The sequence below is a fragment of the Piliocolobus tephrosceles genome, chromosome 6 (genome assembly GCF_002776525.5).
Source record: "Piliocolobus tephrosceles isolate RC106 chromosome 6, ASM277652v3, whole genome shotgun sequence".
Lineage (NCBI taxonomy): Eukaryota > Metazoa > Chordata > Mammalia > Primates > Cercopithecidae > Piliocolobus > Piliocolobus tephrosceles.
The window spans coordinates 3,933,099-3,957,986 of NC_045439.1; the positions used below are offsets into that span (position 1 = coordinate 3,933,099).

A 24,888-nucleotide genomic window follows, 5' to 3' on the forward strand; every position below is an offset into this window, starting at 1 on the left:
AAAAAAAAAAAGGCAATACCATGGAAACTGACCTGTTGCCAAGCAAGCAGAGAACTAAGCAACAACTCAAAATGATAATCATCTGACATATAAAATCTTAATTCAGTTAGGAAGTTATCAATATCTGACATTTAAAAAGAGCCAGATGGGCCGGGCGCGGTGGCTCACACCTGTAATCCCAAGACTATGGGAGGCTGAGGCAGGCGGATCACGAGGTCAGGAGACTGAGACCATCCGGGCTAAGATGGTGAAACCCTGTCTCTACTAAAAATATGAAAAAATTAACCGGGCGTGGTGGCGGGTGCCTGCAGTCCCAGTCACTCGGGAGGCTGAGGCAGGAGAATGGCGTGAAACCAGGAAGCAAAGCTTGCAGTGAGCCAATATGGCACCACTGCACTCCAACTTGGGAAACAGAGCAAGACTCCGTCTCAAAAAAAAAAAAAGAAAGAAAAAAAAGAGCCAGATGTTTAAAAATCTTAAAAACATGGCTGGGTGCAGTGGCTCACGCCTATAATCCCAACACAGTGGGAGGCCAAGGAGGGCAGATCACCTGAGGTTGGGAGTTCAAAACCAGCCTGACCAACATGGAGAAACCCCGTCTCTACTAAAAACACAAAATTAGCCGGGTGTAGTGGCACATGCCTGTAATCCCAGCTACTTGGGAAGCTGAGGCAGGAGAATCTCTTGAACCTAGGAGTCAGAGGTTGTGGTGAGCCAAGATCATCACGCCACTGCACTCCAGCCTGGGCAACAACAGCAAAACTCCATCTCAAAAAAAAAAAAGAATAGTTAATTCAAAAAACAACCTATCTCAGCCAGGCGCAGTGGTTCATTCCTGTCATTCCAGCACTTTGTGAGGCCAAGCCAGGAGGACTACTTGAGGCCAGGAGTTCAAGACCAGCCTGGGCAACGTAGTTAGACTCCATCTCTTAAAAAAAATAAAATAAAATAAAAAGGCCAGGTGCGATGGCTCACACCTGTAATTCTAACACTTTGGGAGGCCAAGAAGGACGGACCACCTGAGGTCGTGAGTTCGATACCAGCCAGGCCAACATGGTGAAACCATGTCTCTACCAAAAATACAAAACTTAGCCAGGCGTGGTGGTGCATGCCTGTAGTCCCAGCTACTTGGGAGGCTGAGGCATGAGAACTGCTTGAGCCCGGGAGGCGAAGGTTGCAGTGAGCTGAGATTGCACCACTGTATTCCAGCCTGGGTGACAGAGCAAGACTCCATCTCAAACAACAAAACAAAAAAAGTGAAACTCCATCTCAAAAAACAAAACAACAAAAAAACACCTATATTCCTTTGGAAAATTCTGGGCTAGAATCATCAGTACTGTAGTCAGATTTGTTTTCTTTTTCTTTCTTTCTTTTTTTTTTTTTTTTTTTTTGCTAAGAGATACTGTCTCCTGTCTCTCAGGCTAAAATGCAGTGGTGTGATCAGAGCTCACAGCAACCTCAAACTCATGGGTTCAAGCAATCCTCCCATCTCAACCTCCCAAGTAGCCAGCACTACAGGTGCACGTAGAGACCAGGTCTTGCCATGTTGCCCAAGCTGATCTCTAGCCCCTGGCCTCAAGCAATCCTACCCCTCAGTCTCCCAAAGTGCTGGGATTACAAGTGTGAGCCACTGCATGGGGTAACCAGCAAGCAGGTTTCTAAGAGCAAATGAGATCAGACGGAGTACTTCGTCAGGAATATTGAAAAGAACAGGGTTGGGCGCAGTGGCTTACTCCTGAAATCCCACCACTTTGGGGGGCCGAAGCAGATAGACTGCTTGAAGCCAGGAGTTAAAGAGCAGCCTGGCCAACATGGGGAAATCCCCATCCCTACAAAAAATACAAAAATTAGACAAGGCGCGGTGGCTCACAGCTGTAATCCTAGCATTTTGGGAGGCCGAAGCGGGCGGATCGCTTAAGATCAGGAGTTCGAGACCAGCCTGGCCCAAAACCCCGTCTCTACTAAAAATCCAAAAAAAAATTAGCCGGGCATGGTGGCGGGCGCCTGTAATCCAAGCTACTTGGGATTACAGCAATACCTATGTAATACCCATGCGGTGGCTCATGCCTGCAATCCTAGCACCTTTGGGAGGCCAGGGTTTGGGAGGAGGGGACCACTTGAGGCTAGGAGTTCAAGACCAGCCTGGGCAACATGGCAAAATCTACACTTACACTTCCAGTCAAGGTGGAGTGCCATGAACTAGATTTAACTTGTGTAATATATTGTGAAATACGTATTTGGTCTTTGTCCCTGGTTCCACACTCCCTTAGCCAGATGTGATGGCAAAACCCTGTAATCCCAGCTACTGGGGAGGCTGAGGAGGGATGATCGCTTGAACCCAGGAGTTCAAGACCAGCATGGGCAACACAGTGAGACCCTGTCTCTAAAACAATAAAAGTTACCAGGCATGGTATAGTCCCATCTATATGGGGTGCATAGCTTGAGCCCAGGAATTTGAGGCTGCAAGGAGCTATGATTACGAAACTGCACTCCAGCCTGGGTTACAGAGCAAGACGCCTTCTCTAAAAATATAAATAAAATACCCAAAAGAATCAAATGGAACAATCCACGAGGCTCGCATGGGAAAAGGAAGAGTGCTGGTTCCTCACAGCCAGAGTGGAAAACCACAGTCCATGGGCTATCACACAGAATCCCCAAAAGGATTTTGACTCAATAGTGGGAAATAGCCCTATACTAAATGGCTTTGATCTCACCTAACAGAGCTTAAAAGTAAGACTTCATCAAACTATTTTTAAGTATTTTAACCATGTCCCAGAACAAAACTCAAGAATATTTATAGAAATACAAAAATATCCAGCCTCCAACAAAGTAAAATTCATGATGTCTGGCATCCAAAAATCAACAGATAAGCAAAGTAGTTGGAAAAGACAACCCAAAAAGAGGAAGGAAAAAAAAAAAATCAAGCAACTGAAATTGACCCAGAAATGACATATGATAGAATTAGTAGATAAGGGCATTAAAAGAACTATAGGCTGAGGCCAGGCATGGTGGCTCACGCCTGTAATCCCTACACTTTGGAAGGCCGAAGTGGGCGGATCACCTGAGGTCAGGAGAGACTAGCCTGGTCAACATGGTGAAACCCTATCTCTACTAACAATACAAAAAGGTAGCCAGGCGTGGTGGTGAGTGCCTGTAATCCCAGCTACTCAGGAGGCTGAGACAGGAGAATCGCCTGAAGGCCGGGGCGGGGGGGTAGGGGCGGGAGGTGAGGTGCGCGCAGCAGAGGTTGCAGTGAGTCAAGATCACACCATTCCACTCTAGTCTGGCAACAAGAGTGAAACTCTGCCTCAAAAAAAAAAACTAAGCTCTCCTAAGCTTTTCATTTCAACTTGCTCTTTCAAATAACCTTATTTTGAACACCTTATTGGTAATATTTAAACAAATATATCCCTAGAGGAATTCAGTACACAGTCATCATACATTTATCAGCTGTACCCATCTCAAATTTCACGCACTCGATAAAAAAGGCAAAACGTCTGAGTTAATTATAAAAATTAATAATAATGAAGCTTTTGGGCTGGGCGCAGTAGCTCACACCTATAATCCCAGCACTTGGGGAGGCCAAGGCGGGTGGATCACGAGGTCAGGAGATCGAGACCATCCTGGCTAACACGGTGAAACCCCATCTCTACTAAAAATACAAAAAATTAGCCAGGCGTGATGGCAGTCACCTATAGTCCCATCTACTTGGGAGGCTAAGGCAGGAGAATGGCGTGAACCCGGGAGGGGGAGCTTGCAGTCGCACCACTGCACTCCAGCCTGGGTGACACAGCGAGACTCTGTCTCACACACACACACACACACACACACACACACAATAATAATAATAATAATAAAATAATAATAATGCTTTCAGTCCATCATAATGTCTGCATCATTGCCACCCAACTGAACTTGCTGGGAGGATAAAAATACTCTATTCTGAGCTGTCCAATATGGTACCTAGTAGCTATATATGATGTTGAATATCTAAAATGTGCCTAGTGTAACAGAAGGACTGAATTTTTAATTTTATTTAATTTTAATTAATTTAAATTTAAATAGTTACATGTAGCTAGTGGCTACATTATTGGACAGCACAGCTCTAGATAACTACAAGGAAAATCTGAACGAAAATTTTGAAGACTAGCATTTTCAAAATAATTTTTATAACATGTACAGCTTCTATATCATATAACACTAATTTTCAAATTAACTACATAATTCCTACATTTTAAGGCTTGACTTAAAGGACCATTTCTTTCTCTCTTTTTTTTTTTTTGAGATGGATTTTTGCTCTTGGTGTCCAGGCTGGCGTGCAATGGCGCGATCTCGGCTCAGCAACCTCTGCCTCCAGGATTCAAGCAATTCTCCTGCCTCAGCCTCCGGAGTAACTGGGACTACAGGCACGCACCACCACCCCCAGCTAGTTTTTGTGTATTTAGTAGAGACGGGGTTTCACCATGTTGTCCAGGATGGGCTTAATCTCTTGGCCTTGCAATCTGCCTGCCTCAGCCTCCCAAAGTGCTGGGATTACAAGGGTGAGCCACTGCACCTGCCCTTAAAAGACCACTTCATATAAGACTTCCTGGTTTCTTCAACTCCCAACCCTCCACCACAGGAAGGATCGAGTAACTCCACTACTCTAAGAATCTCAGTACTCTCTGCACTGTCATCAGCAGCATTTTCACACCTGTAATCCCAGCACTTAGGGAGGCCAAGGTGGGCAGATCACCTAATGTCAGGACCAGCCTGGCCAACACAGTGAAACCCTGTCTCTATTAAAAAATACAAAAAAAAATTAGCCGCGCGTGGTGGCGCATGTTTACAATCCCAGCTATTCAGGAGGCTGAGGCAGGTGAATCACCTGAACCTGGAAGGCGGAAACTGCAGTGAGCCGATATCGCACCAATGCACTCCAGCCTGGGCAACAGAGTGAGAGACTCCAACTCAAAAGACAGAAAATAAAAAGTAGAATGTTGAAACTCTCATACATTAATCATGGAGTATAAAATGGTTAAGCTACTATGAAAAACAATTTAATGGTTCCTCAAAAAGTTAAGCACAGACCGGGCACAGTGGCTCACATCTGTAATCCCAGCACTTTGAGAGGCCAAGGCAGGCGGATCACCTGAGGTTAGGAGTTCAAGACTAGCCTGGCCAACATGTGTCCCCATTTCTACTAAAAATACAAAAATTAACCAGGTGTGGTGGCATGCACATGTAATCCCAGCTACTCAGAAGGCTGAGGCAGGAGAATCGCTTGAACCCAGGAGGCAGAGGTTGCAGTGAGCCGAGATCGTACCACTGTCACCCCAGCCTGGGCAACAGAGTAAGAGCCTGTCTCAAAAAAAAAAAAAAAAGAAAAGAAAAAAAAATTAAGCACGGAATTACTCCATAACCCAGCAATTCTGCTAATAGGTATATACCCCTAAAAGGATGAAAACAGATAAATGCCTGTACATGAATATACGTAACAGCCCGGTTCACAATAATCAAAAGGTAACAACAAGCTAAATGTCCATCAACGAATGAACCAGGTCTAGTGGCTCACACCTATAATCTCAGCACTTTGGGAGGCTGAGGCAGGAGGAGTGCTTGAGGTCAGGAGTTTGAGACCAGTCTGGCCAACATAAAGAAATTCCGTCTCTCCACACAAAAAAATTAAAAATTAGGCCAGGCACCTGTAATCCCAGCACTTTGGGAGGCCGAGGCAGGCGTATCATCCAAGGTCAGGAGTTCGAGACCAGTCTGACCAACATGGAGAAACCCCATCTCTACTAAAAATACAAAAACAATTAGCCAGGCATGGGAGCTCCTGCCTGTAATCCCAGCTGCTTGGGAGGTTGAGGTGGGAGAATCACTTGAACCTGGGAACTGGAGGTTGTGGTGAGCTGAGATTGTGCCATTGCACTCCAGTCTGGGCAACAAAAGCGAAACTGCACTCCAAAAAAAAAAAAAAATTTTTTTTTTAATTAGCCAGGAATTGCAGCACGTGCCTGTAGACTCAGCTACTCAAGAGACTGAGGCAGGAGGACAGCCTAAGCCCAGGAGTTTGAGGTTGCAGTGAGCTATAATCGAGTCACTGAGCTCCAGTTGGGCAATAGAGCAAGACTATCTACAGAAAGAAAACAAAAACAAGTGAATAAACTTTAACAGATACACAAAATGAACTATTATTCCGCCATAAAAAGCAACGAAGCACAGGCACGGTGGCTCACGCCTGTAATTCTAGCACTTTAGGAGGCCAAAGCAGATGGATCTCCTGAGGTCAGGAGTTCAAGACAAGCCAGGCCAAAATGGTGAAACCCCATTTCTACTAAAAATACAAAAATCAGCCAGACGTGGTAGTACGCACCTATAATCCTAGCTACTTGGGAGGTTGAGGCAGGAGAATCGCTTGAACGAGGGAGGCAGAGGTTGCAATGAGCTGAGACCATGCCACTGTCCTCCAGCCTGGGTGACAGCGAGACTCCATCTCAAAAAACAAAAACAAGCCAGGCACGGTGGCTCAAGCCTGTAATCCCAGCACTTTGGGAGGCCGAGACGGGCAGATCACGAGGTCAGGAGATCGAGACCATCCTGGCTAACACGGTGAAACCCCGTCTCTACTAAAAAAACACAAAATAACTAGCCGGGCGAGGTGGCTGGTGCCTGTAGTCCCAGCTACTCGGGAGGCTGAGGCAGGAGAATGGCGTGAACCCGGGAGGCAGAGCTTGCAGTGAGCTGAGATCCGGCCACTGCACTCCAGTCTGGGTGACACAGCAAGACCCCGTCTCAAAAAAAAAAAAACAAAAAAAAAACAAGGCAAAACAAAAAAACAACAAGGCTGGGCGCGGTGGCTCATGCCTGTAATCCCAGCACTTTGGGAGGCCAAGACGGGCGGATCACGAGGTCAGGAGATCGAGACCATCCTGGCTAACACGGTGAAACCCCGTCTCTACTAAAAATACAGAAAACTAGCCGGGCGAAGTGGCGGGCGCCTGCAGTCCCAGCTACTCGGGAGGCTGAGGCAGGAGAATGGCGTGAACCTGGGAGGCGGAGCTTGCAGTGAGCTGAGATCCGGCCACTGCACTCCAGCCTGGGCGACAGAGCGAGGCTCCGTCTCAAAAAAAAAAACAACAACAACAAAACAAAACAAAAAGCAACGAAGTACAGAAAGTATCAATACTGACTCAAGTTTCAACAGGAATGAACTTCGAAAACATTACACTAAATGACAGAAGCCAGACATGAAGGTCACATATCCACTTATATGAAATTTCCAGAATAAGTAATCCAGAAACAAAAAACAGGTTGGTTGTTGCCAGGTACTGAGAATGGAGAATGAGAAGTAACTCATTCTTCATTCTAATGCATATGAGATTTTCTTTTTAGGGTGATGAAAATGTTTTGGAACTAGACAAGGGTAGTGGCTCCACAACAAGGTGAGTGCACTGAATGCCCCTGAATTGTTCATTGTAAAACGGTTAATTTTTTTTTTTTTTTTGGAGATGGAGTCTCTGTTTCGCCCAGGCTTGAGTGCAGTAGCGCGATCTCGGCTGATGGCAACCTCGGCCTCCCCAGTTCAACCAATTCTCCTGCCTCAGCCTCCTAAATTGCTGGGATTACAGGCGTGCACCACCACGCCTGGCTAACTTTTTGTATCTGTGTGTTTTTTTTGAGATGGAGTCTCGCTCTGTTGCCCAGGCTGGTGTGCAGTGGCGCAATCTCAGCTCACTGCAACCTACGCCTCCCGGGTTCAAGCCATTCTTCTGCGTCAACCTCCGGAGTAGCTGGGATTAAAGGCACATGCCACCACGCCCAACTAATTTTTATACTTTTAGTAGAGACGGGGTTTCACCATGTTGGCCAGGCTGGTCTCAAACTCCTGACCTCGTGATCTGCCCACCTCAGCCTCCCAAAGTGCTGGGATTACAGGCATGAGCAACCACGCCTGCCTAGTTTTTTCTATTTTTAGTAGAGACAGGTTTTCGCCATATTGGCCTGGCTGGTCTCAAACTCCTGACCTCAGGTGATCCACTTGCCTCAGCTTCCCAAAGCACTGGGATTACAGGTATGAGCCATCACTCCTGGCCAAAAAACACCTAATTTTGTGATGTAACTTTCACCACTTTATATAACAAAAGAAAACACATCTATGCAAGATATGCATCTCTAATTTATATAAATTCATTATAAGGAAAGATAAGGATAATCAGCTTTTAACTGTAATTTAAAAGACAATTTTTCCCTGAATTTCCATTTGTTATACAGTTGCACTTGGTCCTTATCAAATGTCTACTAAAAAATGCCTATTCGGCAGGGCACGGTGGCTCACGCCTATAATCCCAGCACTCTGGGAGGCCGAGGCAGGCAGATCACCTGAGGTCAGGAGTTCGAGACCAGCCTGACCAACATGAAGAAACCCCGTCTCTACTAAAAACACAAAATCAGCCAGGTGTGGTGGAGCATGCCTATAATCCCATCTACTCGGGAGGCTGAGGCAGGAGAACTGCTTGAACCTGAGAGGCTGCAGTGAGCTAAGATTGCACCACTGCACTCCAGCCTGGGCGACAGAGCGAGACTTCGTATCAAAAAAAAAAAACACAAAACAAACAAAAAAATAAAAACAAAAGCCTATTCAAGAAAAGACACCAAACCAAGCACATATTCTTAGAAAATTCAGCCACTATTTAGCTCTGACAAGTTCATACTATATAACACTTTAACAGCCAAGTGCAGTGCCTCACTCCTGTAATCCCAGCTACCTGGGAGGCTGAGGCAGGAGGACCACAGGTGCCCAGGAAGTCAAGGCTGCAGTGAGCCATGTTCCCACCACTGCACTCCAGCCTGGGGGACAGGGTGAGATCCTGTCTCCCCCCCAAAAAAAAAAAAAAAAAAAAAAAAAAACTTAAAACCTAATTTGGCGGTTCAAAAAACCATGCTAACACCCTCAAAGAAATCAGACATACATGACACCACCAGCTCCCAGAAGACTCTCTGGTACTGAGTAAGATCAAAACTAGTTAAGCACCTACTCTTCTCTTCCTCCTCCCCTGAACTCCCTATATCCATGCTAAGTTTGAAAGCAGAACACCAAGCCCAGCAGCTTCTTTGTCAATAAAAGTAAAGCAGGGCAGGAACTACAACCTTCAGCGAAAGTATGGGTGTAAATAGTCAGGTGCAGTGGCTCACACCTGTAATCCCAACACTGTGGGAGGCCAAGGCAGGCAAATCACCTGAGGTCAGGAGCTCAAGACCAGCCTGGCCAACATGGTGAAACCCGCCTCTACTAAAAACATAAAAATTAGGCTGGGCACGGTGGCTCAGGCCTGTAATCCCTGCACTTTGGGAGGCCGAAGCAGGCAGATCACCTGAGGTCAGGAGTTCAAGGCCAGCCTGCCCAACATGATGAAACCCTATTTCTACTAAAAATACAAAAATTAGCCAGGAATTGTGGCAGACACCTGTAATCCCAGCTATTCGGGAGGCTGAGGCAGGAGAATCACTTGAAGCAGGGAGGCGGAGCTTGCAGTGAGCCAAGATCCCACCACTGCACTCCAGCCTGTGCAACAGAGTGAGACTCCATTTTCAAACACAAACAAACAAACAAAACCACAAAGACACACACATGGCCTAGCCTACAGTCAGGATCATCAATAGCACCATCTTCCAACTCCGTATCTTGTCCTACTGGAAGGTCTTCATAGGCAATAAGACACACAGAGGTGTCACACTCTAGAGTAACAATGCCTTCCTTCTGGAATACCTCCTGAAGGACCTGCCTAAGACTGTTTTACAGCAAACACAAGTTTTGTAAGTAGGAATAACCATACAAAGTATAGTATAGTAAATCCACAAACCAGTAACACAGTCATTGTCACTATCAAGTACTATGTACGGTATATAACTCCATGAGCTAGATTTTATAAGACTGGCAGTGCAGTAGGTTTGTTTACACCAACACCACACAAACACCTGAGTAATGCTACACACTGTTGCACTATAGACAAGGTGAAGTTACTAGGTGACAGGAATTTTTTAGTTCCACTATAATCTTATGGGACCACTGTCCTTGACCAAAATGACATTTGTTTTGCAATACATGACTGTATGGATAGCCTTCAGTCACACCATCAAAAGAAATGGCTCTTCTAAAAAAACTCCAACCATGTTCTAAGTTGTGAAGATGACTATTTCAACATACATGCAGGAATAAAGCAACTCAGTCCAATTTGTCCCCAGGCAACCAAGCTAAATACCTCCCATTTCACCTCTGTTTTCACTGCTAGGAAGAAAAGGAATGTAACTGGACTACAAGTTGGCTCTGGCAACCCTAAACATAAAATTCTCCAACACCTGGGGCCACATGGAAACAACTAATCAATGGATCCAATAAAGCCTTGCTCCTAAGTGTTTTTTCTTTTTTCTTTTTTTTCTTTTCTTGTTTTTTAGATGGAGTATTGCTCTGTCACCCAGGCTGGAGTGCAGTGGCACCATCTCGGCTCACTGTAACCACCACCTCCCCGACCTCCCAGGTTCAAGCAATTCTCATGCCTCAGCCTCCCAAAGTGCTGGGATTACAGCCTGGCTAATTTTTTTGTATTTGTAGTAGAGCCAAGGTTTCACCATTTTGGCTATGCTGATCTCGAATTCCTGACCTCGGTGATCCACCCGCCTCAGACTCCCTAAGTGCTGGGATTACAGGAGTGAGCCACTGCACCCTGCCTAAGTGTTTTCTCTTAAAGAGGATTCTGGCTGACCCTCTAAAATACACTAAATTGAATTCTGACTATATACTTATAAATCAGCTTTTTTTTTTTTTTTTTTTTTTGAGACGGAGTCTCGCTCTGTCGCCCAGGCTGGAGTGCAGTGGCCGGATCTCAGCTCACCGCAAGCTCCGCCCCCCGGGTTTACGCCATTCTCCTGCCTCAGCCTCCCGAGTAGCTGGGACTACAGGCACCCGCCACCTCGCCCGGCTAGTTTTTTTGTATTTTTTAGTAGAGACGGGGTTTCACCGTGTTAGCCAGGATGGTCTCGATCTCCTGACCTCGTGATCCGCCCGTCTCGGCCTCCCAAAGTGCTGGGATTACAGGCTTGAGCCACCGCGCCCGGCTAGAATTCTTATATTTATAATTAACGGTCTATCTTGTTGATCCTTTTCCTTTCTTAGTGAAACATAAAATAATGATGCATCTTACAGCTGAGGGTCTCTCAGACTGGATTACCATGGCAAGTTATTAGGCGGAACCATAAGACTCAGCCTCTCAATGCTGAGGAAACAGAGGTTTCCTCATCTGGAAAATGGAGATAGTGACTTTACATCCTATGACTGTTGTGAGGGTCAAATGATTTGACGTGTGTTAAAACTAGCCTAGCACAGAGTAAACAACCTGGATAGATCATTCTTTTTTTTTTTTTGAGACGGAGTCTTGCTCTGTCGCCCATTCTGGAGTGCAGTGGCGCAATCTCGGCTCACTGCAAGCTCCGCCTCCCGGGTTCACACCATTCTCCTATCTCAGCCTCCCAAGTAGCTGGGACTACAGGCACCCACCACCACGCCCGGCCAATATTTTTGTATTTTTAGTAGAGACGGGTTTCACGGTGTTAACCAGGATAGTCTAGATCTCCTGACCTCGTGATCCGCCCGTCTCGGCCTCCCAAAGTGCTGGGATTACAGGCGTGAGCCACCACACCAGGCCGACAGATCATTCTTTCAAGGGTTTTCTGTTAGTGATGACAAAGTTGTACCTCCTTATCCACACACTACCCATTGCCTTATAAGGAGTGGCAAATCCCTAAGACAGCTATTTGTTTTAGTCTATAGCATTTTAACCTTTCATGGGAAACTAACTGACCATTATAGGATCAAAGCTGTAACTTTAACCTTTAATCCATATGCTACTATACTACATAATAGGCAGAAATTAAATCAGAGCGTTTCAAGTCATCCAGCACTGTGATTTGGGTCAACTAGTTAATAACATGCAGAAATGAGATGAATAACTTAGTTGAAACAAAACAACAACAAAATTCTCAATTCTCAGCAACATTCATCTTAGAAATCAAGGGTATATATACCAAGACCAGTCTCTGAGTAGTATCCAATCAGGAATATATTTTTATCCCTCGTCAAATAAACTAAATCCTCCTCCCCCCAACACACATAATATTACAGAAAAAACAAAAAACATATATGCAATTCTAATAAATAATTAATATCCAAATATATAAAAAAAAAGAACTTGGCCGGGCACGGTGGCTCAAGCCTATAATCCCAGCACTTTGGGAGGCCGAGACGGGCGGATCACGAGGTCGGGAGATAGAGACCATCCTGGCTAACACGGTGAAACCCCCTCTCTACTAAAAAAAAAAAATACAAAAAACTAGCCGGCCGTGGTGGTGGGCACCTGTAGTCCCAGCTACTCAGGAGGCTGAGGCAGGAGAATGGCGTGAACCCGGGAGGTGGAGCTTGCAGTGAGCTGAGATCTGGCCACTGCACTCCAGCCTGGGTGACAGAGCGAGACTCCATCTCAAAAAAAAAAAAAGAAAAAAAGAACTCACACAAATCCATACAAAAAAACCAACACCCTATAGAAAAATAACAAAACAACCTAGAAAACATGGTGAAACCCTGTCTCTACAAAAAAATACAAAAATTATCCAGGTGTGGTGGCACACTGCTGTAGTCCCAGCTACCTCGGAGGCTGAGGTGGGCGGATCACTTGAGCCCAGGAGATGAAGGCTGCAGTGAGCTGAGATTGATCCATTGCACTCCAGCCAGGGCAACAGAGCGAGACCCTATCTAAGGGGGGAAGGAAAAAAAAGAAAGAAAAATAGCAAAAGAAAGATACATTCACAGGAGAAAACTGAGTGGCAAAAAACAAACAAACAAAACATTTACAAAGACACTCCCGGGCCAGGGGTAAGACCAACAAAACCTGAAACCCCATCTCTACAAAATATACAAATATTAGCTGGGCATAGTGGCAGGAGCCTATAAACCCAGCTAATCAGGAGGCCAAGGTGGGAAGATCACTTGAGCCTGAGAGGCTGAGGATGCAGGGAGCCAAAATTACACAACTGCACTCCAGCCTGGATGACAGAGCCAGACCCTGTCTCAAAAAGTACATATAAACAAATAAATAAAAAACCACTATTTTCAATACTTAGCTAAAAGACACTTAGTACTTTTTGTCATGTTCTTTCCTGAGTGTGGTGGTGAAAAACTGTAGTCCCAACTACTCTGGAAACTGAGGTATGAAGATCACTTGAGCCCTAGAAGTTCGAGGCTACAGTAAGCTATGATCACGCCACTGCAGTCCAGCCTGGGCGACAAGAGTGAGAACTCATCTCAAAAAAGGGGGAAAAAAAGGTTCTTAAAAAAATTAAAAATTAAAACCATAAGACACTTAACTTCATCATCAACTGGAAAACTTAATTACAGGCACAGTGACTCACGCCTGTAATCCCAGCACTTTGGGAGGACACAGCAGAAGGACTGGTTGAGCCTAGGAGTTGGAGACCAGACTGGGCAACTTGGCAAAACCCCGTCTCTACAAAAAGTCTAAAAATCAGTCAGGTATACTGGCTCACGCCTGTAGTCCCAGCTTCTCAGGAAACTGGGACAGGAGGATCACTGGAGCCCCGGAGGCTGAGGCTGCAGTGTGCTGTGATCATGCCACTGCACTCCAGCCTGAGAGGCAGAATGATAACCAAGTCTACAAAAAAAGAAAGAAGCGGCCTGGCACAGTGGATCATGCCTGTAATCCTAGGACTTTGGGAGGCCAATGTGGGAGATCACTTGAGGTCAGGAGTTCAAAACAAGCCTGGTCAGCATGGTGAAACCCCTTCTCTACTACAAATATTTTTTTTAATTAGCCAGGCGTGGTAGCACATGCCTGTAATCCTAGTTACTTGGGAGGCTGGGGCAGGAGAATCACTTGAACCTGGGAGGCGGGGATTAAAGTGAGAGGAGATCGCGTCACTGCCCTCTAGCCTAGGCAACAAGAGCAAAACTCCATCTCAAAAAAAAAAAGGAAAAAAAAATGCTAATATAAGCATAGCATTTCAAAAAACATTAATAACCTAACTAACACCATGACGAAGACAGGGTGAAAACGAAGTTGTTTACCTTGCTAGTGGAAATGTACTTGTTTGGAAAGCATAAAAGTACATTAATAGCACAGATTATTCCATTTACAAAAACACTAATAATAACAAGAAAACATATTATCACACATTTTTTTTTTTTGAGACAGAGTCTCGCCTATCATCCAGTCTGGAGTGCAGTGGCACGATCTCGGCTCACTGCAACCTCCACCTCCCGAACTCAAGCAATTCTCCTGCCTCAGCCTCCCAAGTAGCTGGGATTACAGGTACCTGCGACCACACCCAGCTAATTTTTATATTTTTAGTAGAGACGGGGTTTTGCCGTGTTGGCCAGGCTGGTCTTGAACTCCTGACCTCAGGTGATCGACACGCCTCACCCTCCCAAAGTGGTGGGATTACAGGTGTGAGCCACCATGGCTGGCCTCACACACATGTATTAAAGTACAAAAAACATGTATGGGAATTCTGACAGCCTTGAGAGTGTGCCACTCAGACTTCCCTTCAAGAGAGAAAATGTTGCAAGGGGTGTAGTTAACTGACAGTCTCAGCTGCCAGGAATCTACTACAGCACCCATACCAAAGCAAGGCTACTCTAGGCTGCTCCCAGCCAATGACTGAACACAGCAGACATTCACAGGGCAGGACCATTCCTGCCCAACAGACTCTTCCAACAATCTACTCTGGCTGAGATTTTCTCTGAACTGCCAGCTGCACTGCAGTTGGAGGTTCCTCTATCCATCATTAATCATCATTCCTTCCCTCTCTTCTTTCACAGGTATCACATGTGCTTCCAGTGTAAAGGCTCTTGCCACCTACACCTCCTTCCTCTCTTCTTTATCCTTCCCAAGTATATCCTACCCTAATGAACCTCTTGCATATCTAATTCTGTCTTGTCATCTGCTTCTCAGAAAATGCAAACTATCACAGAAATAATATAAATCAACTGTGAATTAATGAATAAAGAAGGCGGGAATGAGGCTTTAGCTGTACCTGAAGCAAATATAACCTAGTATTAAATCAGTGTTTGGCTGGGCGTGGTGGCTCACACCTGTAATCCCAGCACTTTGGGAGGCTGAGGCGGGCGAATCACAAGGTCAAGAGATCAAGACCACTCTGAACAACATGGTGAAACCCCGTCTCTATTAAAAATACAAAAATTAGCTGGGCATGGTGGCATGCACCTGTAGTCCCAGCTACTGGGGGGGCGGGGGGGAGGCGCTGAGGCAGGAGAACTGTTTGAACCTGGGAGGCAGAGGTTGCAGTGAGCCAAAATCATGCCACTGCACTCCAGCCTGGCAACAGAGCAAGACTCCATGTTAAAAAAAAAAAAAAAGAAGTGTTTAATCAAGTCACGGGTACTGTTCTATTTGAAATGTTTTGTTTTTTTCACAGCTCTACCTTCACCATTCTATCCTCCTTATGATGACTTGTAAAAAGGCATATTCTAATTATGCACATTAACTATCCTATCCTACCAATTTTCAAAATTTTACTCTGACTAGGCCTGATGGTTCGCACCCATAATTCCCAATTTTGAAAGGCCAAGGCAGGAGGATTGCTGAAGGCCAAGAATTTGAAACCAGCCTGGACAACAGAGCAAGACCTCGTCTCCACAAAAAACTTAAAAATTAGCTGAGTAGGGCCGGGCGTAGTGCCTCATGCCTGTAATCCCAGCACTTTGGGAGGCTGAGGTGGGCAGATCACAAAGTCAGGAGATCAAGACCATACTGGCCAACATGTTAAAACCCCGTCTCTACTGAAAATACAAAAATTAGCTGGGTGTAGTGGTGCGTGCATGTAATCCCAGCTACTCAGGAGGCTGAAGCAGGAGAATCACTTAACCAGGGAGTCAGAGATTGGCGTGTGCCGAGATTGCGCCACTGCACTCCAACCTGGAAAGGGAGACTCCGTCTTAAAAAAAAAAAAAAAAATTAGCTGTGTATGTGGCATGTGCCTACTGTCCCAGATACTCAGGAGACTGAGGCGGGAGGATCACTTGAGCCCAGGAATTTGAGATTATAGTAAGTTGATTACACTACTGCACTCTGGGTGACAGAGTGAGACCCTGTCACAAAAAAATAAATAAAAATAACAAAACAGAAGAATGAATTTTAAAAGACATTATTGAATAACTGACATCATCATAGACTACTCATGAAGAAAAGAACCAGATTCCCGGTTGAGGAAACTGAGGCCCCTGGAGATAAAATGACCAGCTCTACCTTACATCACCTTCTTTGTCAGAGACAGGATATTCAATCTCCTGATAACCAGCTTTGGGTGTCTCCCTACCACACTATCTAATGAAACTGATCACTCACAAAATTCATCATTACCTGCTAAAACCCTGACCTCTCATTTGGGTGAACACTGCCCTTAAAACAGTGTTTAAATCACAAAGCATTGGCCGGGGGCAGTGGGTGATGTCTGTAATTCCAGCACTTTGGGAAGCCAAGGCAGGTGAATCATCTGAAGCTAAGAGTTCAAAATCAGCCTGGCCAATACGGCGAAACCCTATCTTTTTTTTTTTTTTTTTTTGAGACAGAATCTCACTTTGTCACCTAGGCTGGAATGCAGTGGTGCCATCTCCGCTCACTGCAACCTCTGCAGCCCAGGTTCAAGCAATTCTCCTGCCTCAGCCTTCTGAGAAGCTGGGTTTACAGGCATGCACCACCACGCCCAGCTAATTTTTGTGCTTTTAGTAGAGACGGGGTTTCATCATATTGGCCAGGTTGGTCTTGAACTCCTGACCTCAAGTGATCCACCTGCCTCGGCCTCCTCTCAAAGTGCTGAGATTACAGGCGTGAGTCACCATGCCCGGCCAGCAAAATAATATCTCTACAAAGAATACAAAAATTAGCTGGGCATGGTGGCACACACCTGTAGTCCTAGCTACCAGGGAGGCTGAGGCAGGAAAATCACTTGAACCCAGGGGACAGAGGTTGCAGTGAGCCAAGGTCACGCCATTGCTCTCCAGCCTGGGTGACAAGAGCAAAACTCCGTCTCAAAAAACAATAAAAAAGCCGGGCGCGGTGGCTCAAGCCTGTAATCCCAGCACTTTGGGAGGCCGAGATGAGCTGAGATCCGGCCACTGCACTCCAGCCTGGGCGACAGAGCGAGACTCCGTCTCAAAAAAAAAAAAACAATAAAAATAAAACTAAAATAAATAAATACATAAATAAAGCACAAAGCATTGCCAGGCGTATGCCTGTAATTCCAGCACTCTGGGAGGCCAAGAGAGGAAGACTGCTTGAGCACAGGAGTTTGAGACCAGCCTAGGCTCACGCAAGGTGACACACACATGTATTCCCAGCCACTGATGAGGCTGAGCGGGGAGGACCACTTGAGTCTGGGAGGCAGAGCTTGAAGTGAGCCAAGATTAGGCCACTGTACTCTAGCCTGTGTGACAGAGCAAGACCTTGTCTCAAAAACAAAAAATCACAAAGCGTTCACCATAATTTTGGTATATCTATTTTTTTACAATGATCTAAAGCATAAAAAAAGCAGAACATAGAATCACCAGTGAAAACAAATGAAAGGCATATCGACACCCTGTTCAGTAAAATTACCTATTCCGCATGAAAACATAAGTTTTCCGACAGAAGTCAACTCTGAAGTGACAGTTAAGCCAATGACAACCACAAATTTTCAGATCTGATTAAATATATTGGATTAAACATTCAAAATAAAGGTTGCATTTTTAAAGGGCCACTATCTCAAAAACATTCACTATTAACAACGTACACCTCTGAAGCACCAAGGACGTGAATAAACAGAATAAAAATTAAAAATTAAAATTAAAAAATAGTAATGGCCGGGCACGGTGGCTCACGCCTGTAATCCCAGCACTTTGGGAGGCTGAGGCGGGCGGATCACAAGGTCAGAAGATCGAGACCATCCTGGCTAACACGGTGAAACCTCGTCTCAACTAAAAATACAAAAAAATTAGCCGGGTGGGGTGGCGGGCGCCCGTAGTCCCAGCTACTCGGGAGGGTGAGGCAGGAGAATGGCATGAACCTGGGAGGTGGAGCTTGCAGTGAGCTGAGATCGCATCACTGCGCTCCAGCCTGGGCGACAGAGCGAGACTCCGTCTCAAAAAAAAAAAAAAAAAAAAGTAATAATAATGGCTGAACACGGGGCTCACACCTGTAAGCCCAGCACTTCGGGAGGCCAAGGCAGGCAGATGGCTTGAGCTCAGGAGTTCGAGACCAGCCTGAACTACATGGCAAAACCCTGTCTCTACAAAAAATACAAAAAAATAGTCAGGCATGGTGGTAGACATCTGTAGCCCCAGCTACTTGGGAGGTTAAGGTGGGAGGATGGCGTGCACTTAGGAGGTTCAAGTTCACTACCGCCGTGATCACACCACTATACTGGTGACAAAGTGTGGCCCTATCTCAAAAAAAAAAAAGAAAGAAAAATAGTATTCATTTCAAAATAAGTGATGTTTTGCTAATGCAGGAAAGAACTAACCAGAGGTAGGATAGATAAGCATCCTCACTCTTACCCTATTATTCTGTAACTACTGAATATTAAAAGAAACCCATGACAACTCAGCATAATCTAAGGCAGACAGTATGGAAAGGCAGTCTGGATAACACATGTAAGAACAAAGCCTAACTTAAAAAAGTGTAGGGCTGCACTTTGGTTTTTAACTTTTTTTTTTTTTAACTCTTTAAAAGTTGGTAAAGCTTTTTATTTCAGTGTAAACAGAAATGGTATTCTAATTACCAAGCAATGCCACACTACACCGATCTAGTCTAGGTATTAATTTTTTTTTTTCCTTTTTTTTTTGAGACGGAGTCTCGCTCTGTTGCCCGGGCTGGAGAGCAGTGGCCGGATCTCGGCTCACTGTAAGCTCCACCTCCCAGGTTCCCGCCATTCTCCTGCCTCAGCCTCCCCAGTAGCTGGGACTACAGGTGCCGCCACCTCACCCGGCTAGTTTTTTGTATTCTTTAGTAGAGACGGGGTTTCACCGTGTTAGCCAGGATGGTCTCGATCTCCTGACCTCGTGATCCACCCATCTCGGCCTCCCAAAGTGCTGGGATTACAGGCTTGAGCCACCGCGCCTGGCGGTATTAATTATTTTATAAGAACTGAATCAGGGCCGGGCATGGTGGCTCACGTCTCTAATCCCAGCACTTTGGGAGGCTGAGGCAGGCGGATCACGAGATCAAGACCAACCTGGCGAACACAGTGAAACCCCATCTCTACTTAAAATACAAAAAAATTAGCCAGGCATGGTGGCGGGCGCCTGTAGTCCCAGCTACTCGGGAGGCCAAGGCAGGAGAATGGCATGAACCTGGGAGGCAGAGCTTGCAGTGAGCCAAGATCGTGCCACTGCACTCCAGCCTGGGCAACAGAGCGAGACTAAGGGATGACAGAATTAAATCTTCCTTTGAACTGTATAGGAAATATCAGTCTTAGCTCCAACCATTTGCTTTCAAACCTAAATAGGGTCAAGCTGGCACACTGCAAATAAGTAAAATCTGACTTTAAAAAATCAGGCCGGGCACAGTGGCTCACACCTGTAATCCCAACACTTTAGGAAGCCACGGCGACCAGATCAGGAATTCGAGACCAACCTGACCAACATGGTAAAACCCACCCCTACCAAAAACACCAAAATTAGGGCCACGCAGTGGCTCACGCCTGTAATCCCAGCACTTTGGGAGGCCGAGGCAGGCAGATCACCTGAGGTCGGGAGTTCAACATCAGCCTGACCAACATGGAGAAACCCCATCCCTACTAAAAATACAAAATCAGCCGGGCGTGGTGGCACACGCCTGTAATCGCAGCTACTAGGGAGGCTGAGGCAGGAGAATCGCTCGAACCCGGGAGGCAGAGGTTGCGGTCAGCCGAGATCACGCCATTGCACTCCAGTCTGAGTAACAAGAGAAAAAAACTCCGTCTCAAAAAAAAAAAAAAAAAAAATTGCAAAAATACCAAAATTAGCCAGACATAATAGCACATGCCTTTCAAGCCCAGCTACTTAGGAGGCTGAGGCAGGAGAATTGCTTGAACCTGGGAGTGCCTGAACCTGGGAGGCAGAGGCTGTAGTGAGCTAAGATTGTGCCACTGCATTCCAGCCAGAGCAACAGAGGAAGAACCCATCTCAAAAAAAAAAAAAAAAAAAAAAAAACGAAGTCAAATTCCTCCATTCATGCATCTCTACCATAGTTTGTTACTTATTTTCCTATAATAAAAACAGAAAAGAAAAAAAAAGCTGTCTGTTCACATCCACCTCTCTGTTTAATTCTAGTAAACGAGAAGAACAAAGACACACTCAAAACTCAGGTAGAGGCAGGGCATGGTGGCTCACGCCTGTAATCCCAGCACTTTGGGAGGCCGAGGGGGGACAGATCATCTGAGGTCAGGAGTTCAAGACCAGCCTGGCCAACATGGTGAAACCCTGTCTCTACTAAAAACACAAAAATTAGCCGGGCGTGGTGGCACGCGCCTGTAGTCCCAGCTACTTGGGAGGCTGAGGCAGGAGAATCACTTGAACCTAGGAGATGATGGTTGCAATGAGCCGAGATTGCACCACTGCACTCCACTCCAGCTTGGGCAATAGATCGAGACTCTGACTCAAAAAAGAAAAAAAAGGAGGGGGGAGGGACAGGCACAGAGGCTCATGCCTATAATCCCAGCACTTTGGAAGGCCTAGGCAGGGAGATCACCTGAGGCAAAGAGTTCGAGACCAGCCTGGTCAACATGGTGAAACCACATCTCTACTAAAAACACAAAAATTAGCCAGGTGTGGCCGTGGACACCTGTAATCCTTGCTACTTGGGAGGCTGAAACAGGAGAATCACTTGAACCTCGGAGGTGGAGGTTGCAGTGAGCCAAGATCATGCCACTGCACTCCAGCTTGGACAACAGATGGACACGCGGTCTCAAAAAAAAAAAAAGAAAAAAGAAAAAAACAAGTAGGAGGAGGAAATAAAAACTAGTAAGGCTCAAACTCTCAATTCTTCATTTATTACTCAATTCACTACTCTTAACTTGCAGTCATGGAGTGAACCTGTCTTAAATCTTAAAGAGCTAAGAAAGAATTGTGCCATAAAACAAACATGTTGGCTGGGCATGGTGGCTCACCCCTGTAATCCCAGCACTTCGGGAGGCTGAGGTGGGTGGATCACCTGAGTTCAGGAATTCCAGACCAGCCTGACCAACATGGAGAAACCCCATCTCTACTAAAAACACAAAAAATTAGCCAGGCATGGTGGTGCATGCCTGTAATCCCAGCCACTTAGGAGGGTGAGGCAGAAGAACTGCTTGAACCTGGGAGGCAGAGGTTGCCTGCGGTGAGCCGAGATCATGCCGTTGCACTCCAGCCTGGGCAACAAGAGCGAAACTCCGTCACACACACACACACACACAAAAATAAACAAACGGGTTGTATCATTTCTATTCCAAAATGGAAGTCTTCCTTCCCCTTAAGCTTTTCAGTTAAATGAGAAGACACATAAAAAACCACTAGAAAATAGTAAAATCTCAATTTTCTGCTATATCTAGGACTGTGTCCCCCTGCTCAGGTTGGCAAAACAAGGTTTGAAATTACACCAGTTAGATTCCTTGCCAGATTAAAACAAACACAAAATAAGAAATTTGGAAATTTTAGTATCAAGACTCAACCAACTGGCAGCAAGACTATGCAGCAGAACAGTTACATGTTTTCCTTTTCATTCACTCTGTCACCCAGGCTGGAGTGCAATGGCAAGATCACTGCTCACTGCAGCCTTTACCTCCCAGAGATCCTTCAGCCTCAGCCTCCAAAGTAGCTGAAACTACAGGTACATGCCACCAAAAATTAGCCCAGCTAATTTTTTTATTTTTTGTAGAGACGGAGTCTGACTACGTTGCCCAGGCTGGTCTCCAACTCCTGGGCTCCAGAGATCCTCCAGCCTTGGCCTCCCCAAGTGTTGGGATTACAGGTGTGAGCTACTGCAATCTGCTAGGTGTTTTCCATTTTAGAATAGCTGATTGCTAGCAAGTTTATGCTCGTACCTATTCCAACAAAGAGCCCAAGGACAGTTCAACATATTACATTTGCTGTTTCAAAGAAAACTACAACTCCAAAGAAGTCAAACTCATTACTAACAATGCAGAGCTGACATCAACATTTCGATGAATGTCAGAAATCTAATTCCTGTTGCTGACAAATACGCCCTTTTCCTTAGTCACATCCAATACATCTAAATAAAGTTTTCAAAATTTATGTTAACAAAATGTACCAAAAAGCCTACCAACTTACTCAAAGATTTGTGGAAGTCGATTTTTAAAAATAATACATTAGGAACATTTGGTGACAAGCTTTAACTTCTGTGTTTTAAAGCAAAGATAAGACTTGACCTACAAAATGAAGACAGGGTCAACCGTAACCAAAAAACAGTATGCTTCCCCTGGTGGCCAACCGAGGAATGGAGGAGCCAAGCATACAAGAGAAATAGCCTGGTCACCTAGTTCTATCCTGTCACTCATAAATGAGAAGTGACTACCAAAAAAAAAAAAAGAATTGGGGAGAAGGAAACTATCAAAAACAATAACATGGACTTAAAAGGAACACAAACCTTACGTCAAGAAATCAAAATTTAGAAGGCCAATTTAAGAGAAGTCATTTATTTCCAGAGTGTCCAAGAGCTCACCTAGGACCCTTACGTGTTTTCACTTCAGAGGGCAGTTTAGTACCTTAATAACAGCTTGAGAGCAATCGCCTTTTTCAAGGACTAGATCATTGCAATTTTCTGCAGTCTTGTTTCCAAGGAAAAAACATGTATGCATTTATCTTTCAAAATAAACTAGTGGTATAACCTACATAGAGAACCCCAGCTCTAAAGCCCTCCAACCAGGGAGGACTGTTAACTCCAGCTTTACAAGATGCTCTGTTGAATTTTATTTCTGAAATAAATCCTACGTTCTTTCAAACATTTTCCATACCAACAACCTTTAAAGACAGTCTCATACAGAGACTGGCTAGAATCTCATGCATTAAAATCTGACGAATTCCTTTGTCTGATTGGATTTTTTTTTTTCTTGTACCACTTTAAATTTGCTTCTACACAGAATAGCAGCCAGGGAAGTAAGTGTTCCATTCTAGGGTGTAGGACTTTCTTGTAGGTGAAAAGCATTTGTTAGCCTAAAGCTTCTGACGGTTCTCAATTTCACAACCTCTTCCTCCAAAAAAAAAGGAAACACACACATTTACAAATAGGTCCTAAAATCAAACTGCCACACGCGAGGCTCTCTTCCCCAGGCAGGCGCCCTCTGGAAAACACACTTCCTTTATTGACTGATTTTGGGGGGTCGTTCTTCTACTCGCTTTTGGATGGGAGGGGAGTCAGGAACCAGCAAGAGCCAGAGGCTGGGAGGAGAAGCTAAGGCGTGGGGAGCAGCCTTTGGGAAGGGTTCCGACAAACGGGTCTCTGGGGACCTCCTAAGTCCGGGGCGCTCGCAGGACGCTAACTCTCCGGCACTGCCACCTTTACCCCTGGCCCAGGCGCAGCTCACCTGGACGCAGGGACCCCCAGCGCCCCCAGGCCAGGTGTGGCCGCCTCCGACGCCACCTGCAGTCCTCAGAGGCGCAGGGGGGCAGCGGCGCCGGCCCGGCTGGGGGCGACCTGGCCTCCACCGGGTGCAGACGCACGTTTGCGGAACACTCGTGTGCGTGTGCGCCTCCTCGTCCTCGCCCTGCTGTTCTCCCCACGGACGGCAGGGCGAACGCACACACAAAAAGAAAGTTGTCGGCGGGCTCCCGCCCCCTCGGGCTCGCCGGGGACCCGGGGCTCCCGCTCATCCCCGCCGCCGGCCGCCCGGGGCCGCTACTCACCGGGGTCGAAATCGGGCACCACCGCCTGGTACTGGGGTCCGACCCTCATGCCACCGCCACCTGCGGGGGAAGCAGAACACGGCGGTCAGCGCGGCGCGGGGCCCGGGGCCCGGGGCCGCGGGGGCGGTTGCCACCTACCGTGCTCCTCGTCGCTGGACGAGCCCGAGCTGCCTTCCTCCCAGGAGTTGCTGCTGCTGTTGCCATTGGGCGCCGCCGCCGCCAAACTTTTATTCTGGCCATTATTGGGGGCGGCGGCGGCCGAGGCGGCGGCAGCCGAGGCGGAGGAGGCGGCGGCGCCCGAGGCGGCAGTGGCGGCTGGCGAGGCGCAGGCGGCGGAGGCGGCGGCGGCGGAGGCGGCCGCGTTGTTCCTCCCTCTCCGCTTCCCTGAGACCTCGGGGCCCTTCTCCACCATGGCCGGCATCGGCGGGGGCCGGGGCCGTGCGAAAGTGGCGGGGACCCGCGGCTCCTGAGGAGGGGGCGCCGAGCCGGGGGAGGGGGCGCGGGGCCGGGCGGGCGCTACGGGAGCCCACGGGCGCGAGTCCGAGTCGGGGGAGGCCCAGACGGGTAGAGCGTGGAGCCGCTTCAAGCACCCAGCGACGAGCCGAGCGCAACTTTCGCTCTCATCGCCGCCCTCACTTCACTGGCACCAACTACTCCGGGAGCAGCGAGCGGAGAGGGGAGGAGGCAGGGGCGGGGCCTTCAGGGGCGCCGGGGGGGCGGGCGCGCAGCCCAACTGACGCGAGATGGCTCCGCCCCCCTCGCACTCCCATTGGCTTTGGTGGGATTTGGACGGCGAGCGGCAGCCGGGTTGGCTCCGCGAGCCCGTCCGTCCGGGGCGGCGGGGCGGGGGAGCGGGGAGGGGCGGCTCCGGGCTTCCGTTGGCGAGGTTCGGTTGACGCGTATCGCCCGCCGTACGTGGTTTGAGGTTTGCCATCTCCCTACGCCCCATGATCCTTCTCTCCAGG

At 46.9% G+C, this 24,888-nt stretch overlaps 1 protein-coding gene across 1 annotated transcript in view; it reads right to left on the reverse strand.

Moving 5' to 3' along the window:
* RCOR1 (REST corepressor 1) overlaps window positions 1-24,627 on the reverse strand; it is a 132,432-nt gene extending 107,805 nt beyond the window's left edge. The window contains exons 1-2 of the mRNA XM_023205674.1: window positions 24,062-24,627; window positions 23,924-23,983 (exon numbers count right to left, since the gene is read on the reverse strand). Coding sequence (XP_023061442.1) covers window positions 23,924-23,983; window positions 24,062-24,344 — 343 coding nt within the window. The 5' untranslated portion in view covers window positions 24,345-24,627. The remainder of the gene's footprint in view (window positions 1-23,923; window positions 23,984-24,061) is intronic.
* Between the last annotated feature and the right edge of the window lie 261 nt (window positions 24,628-24,888).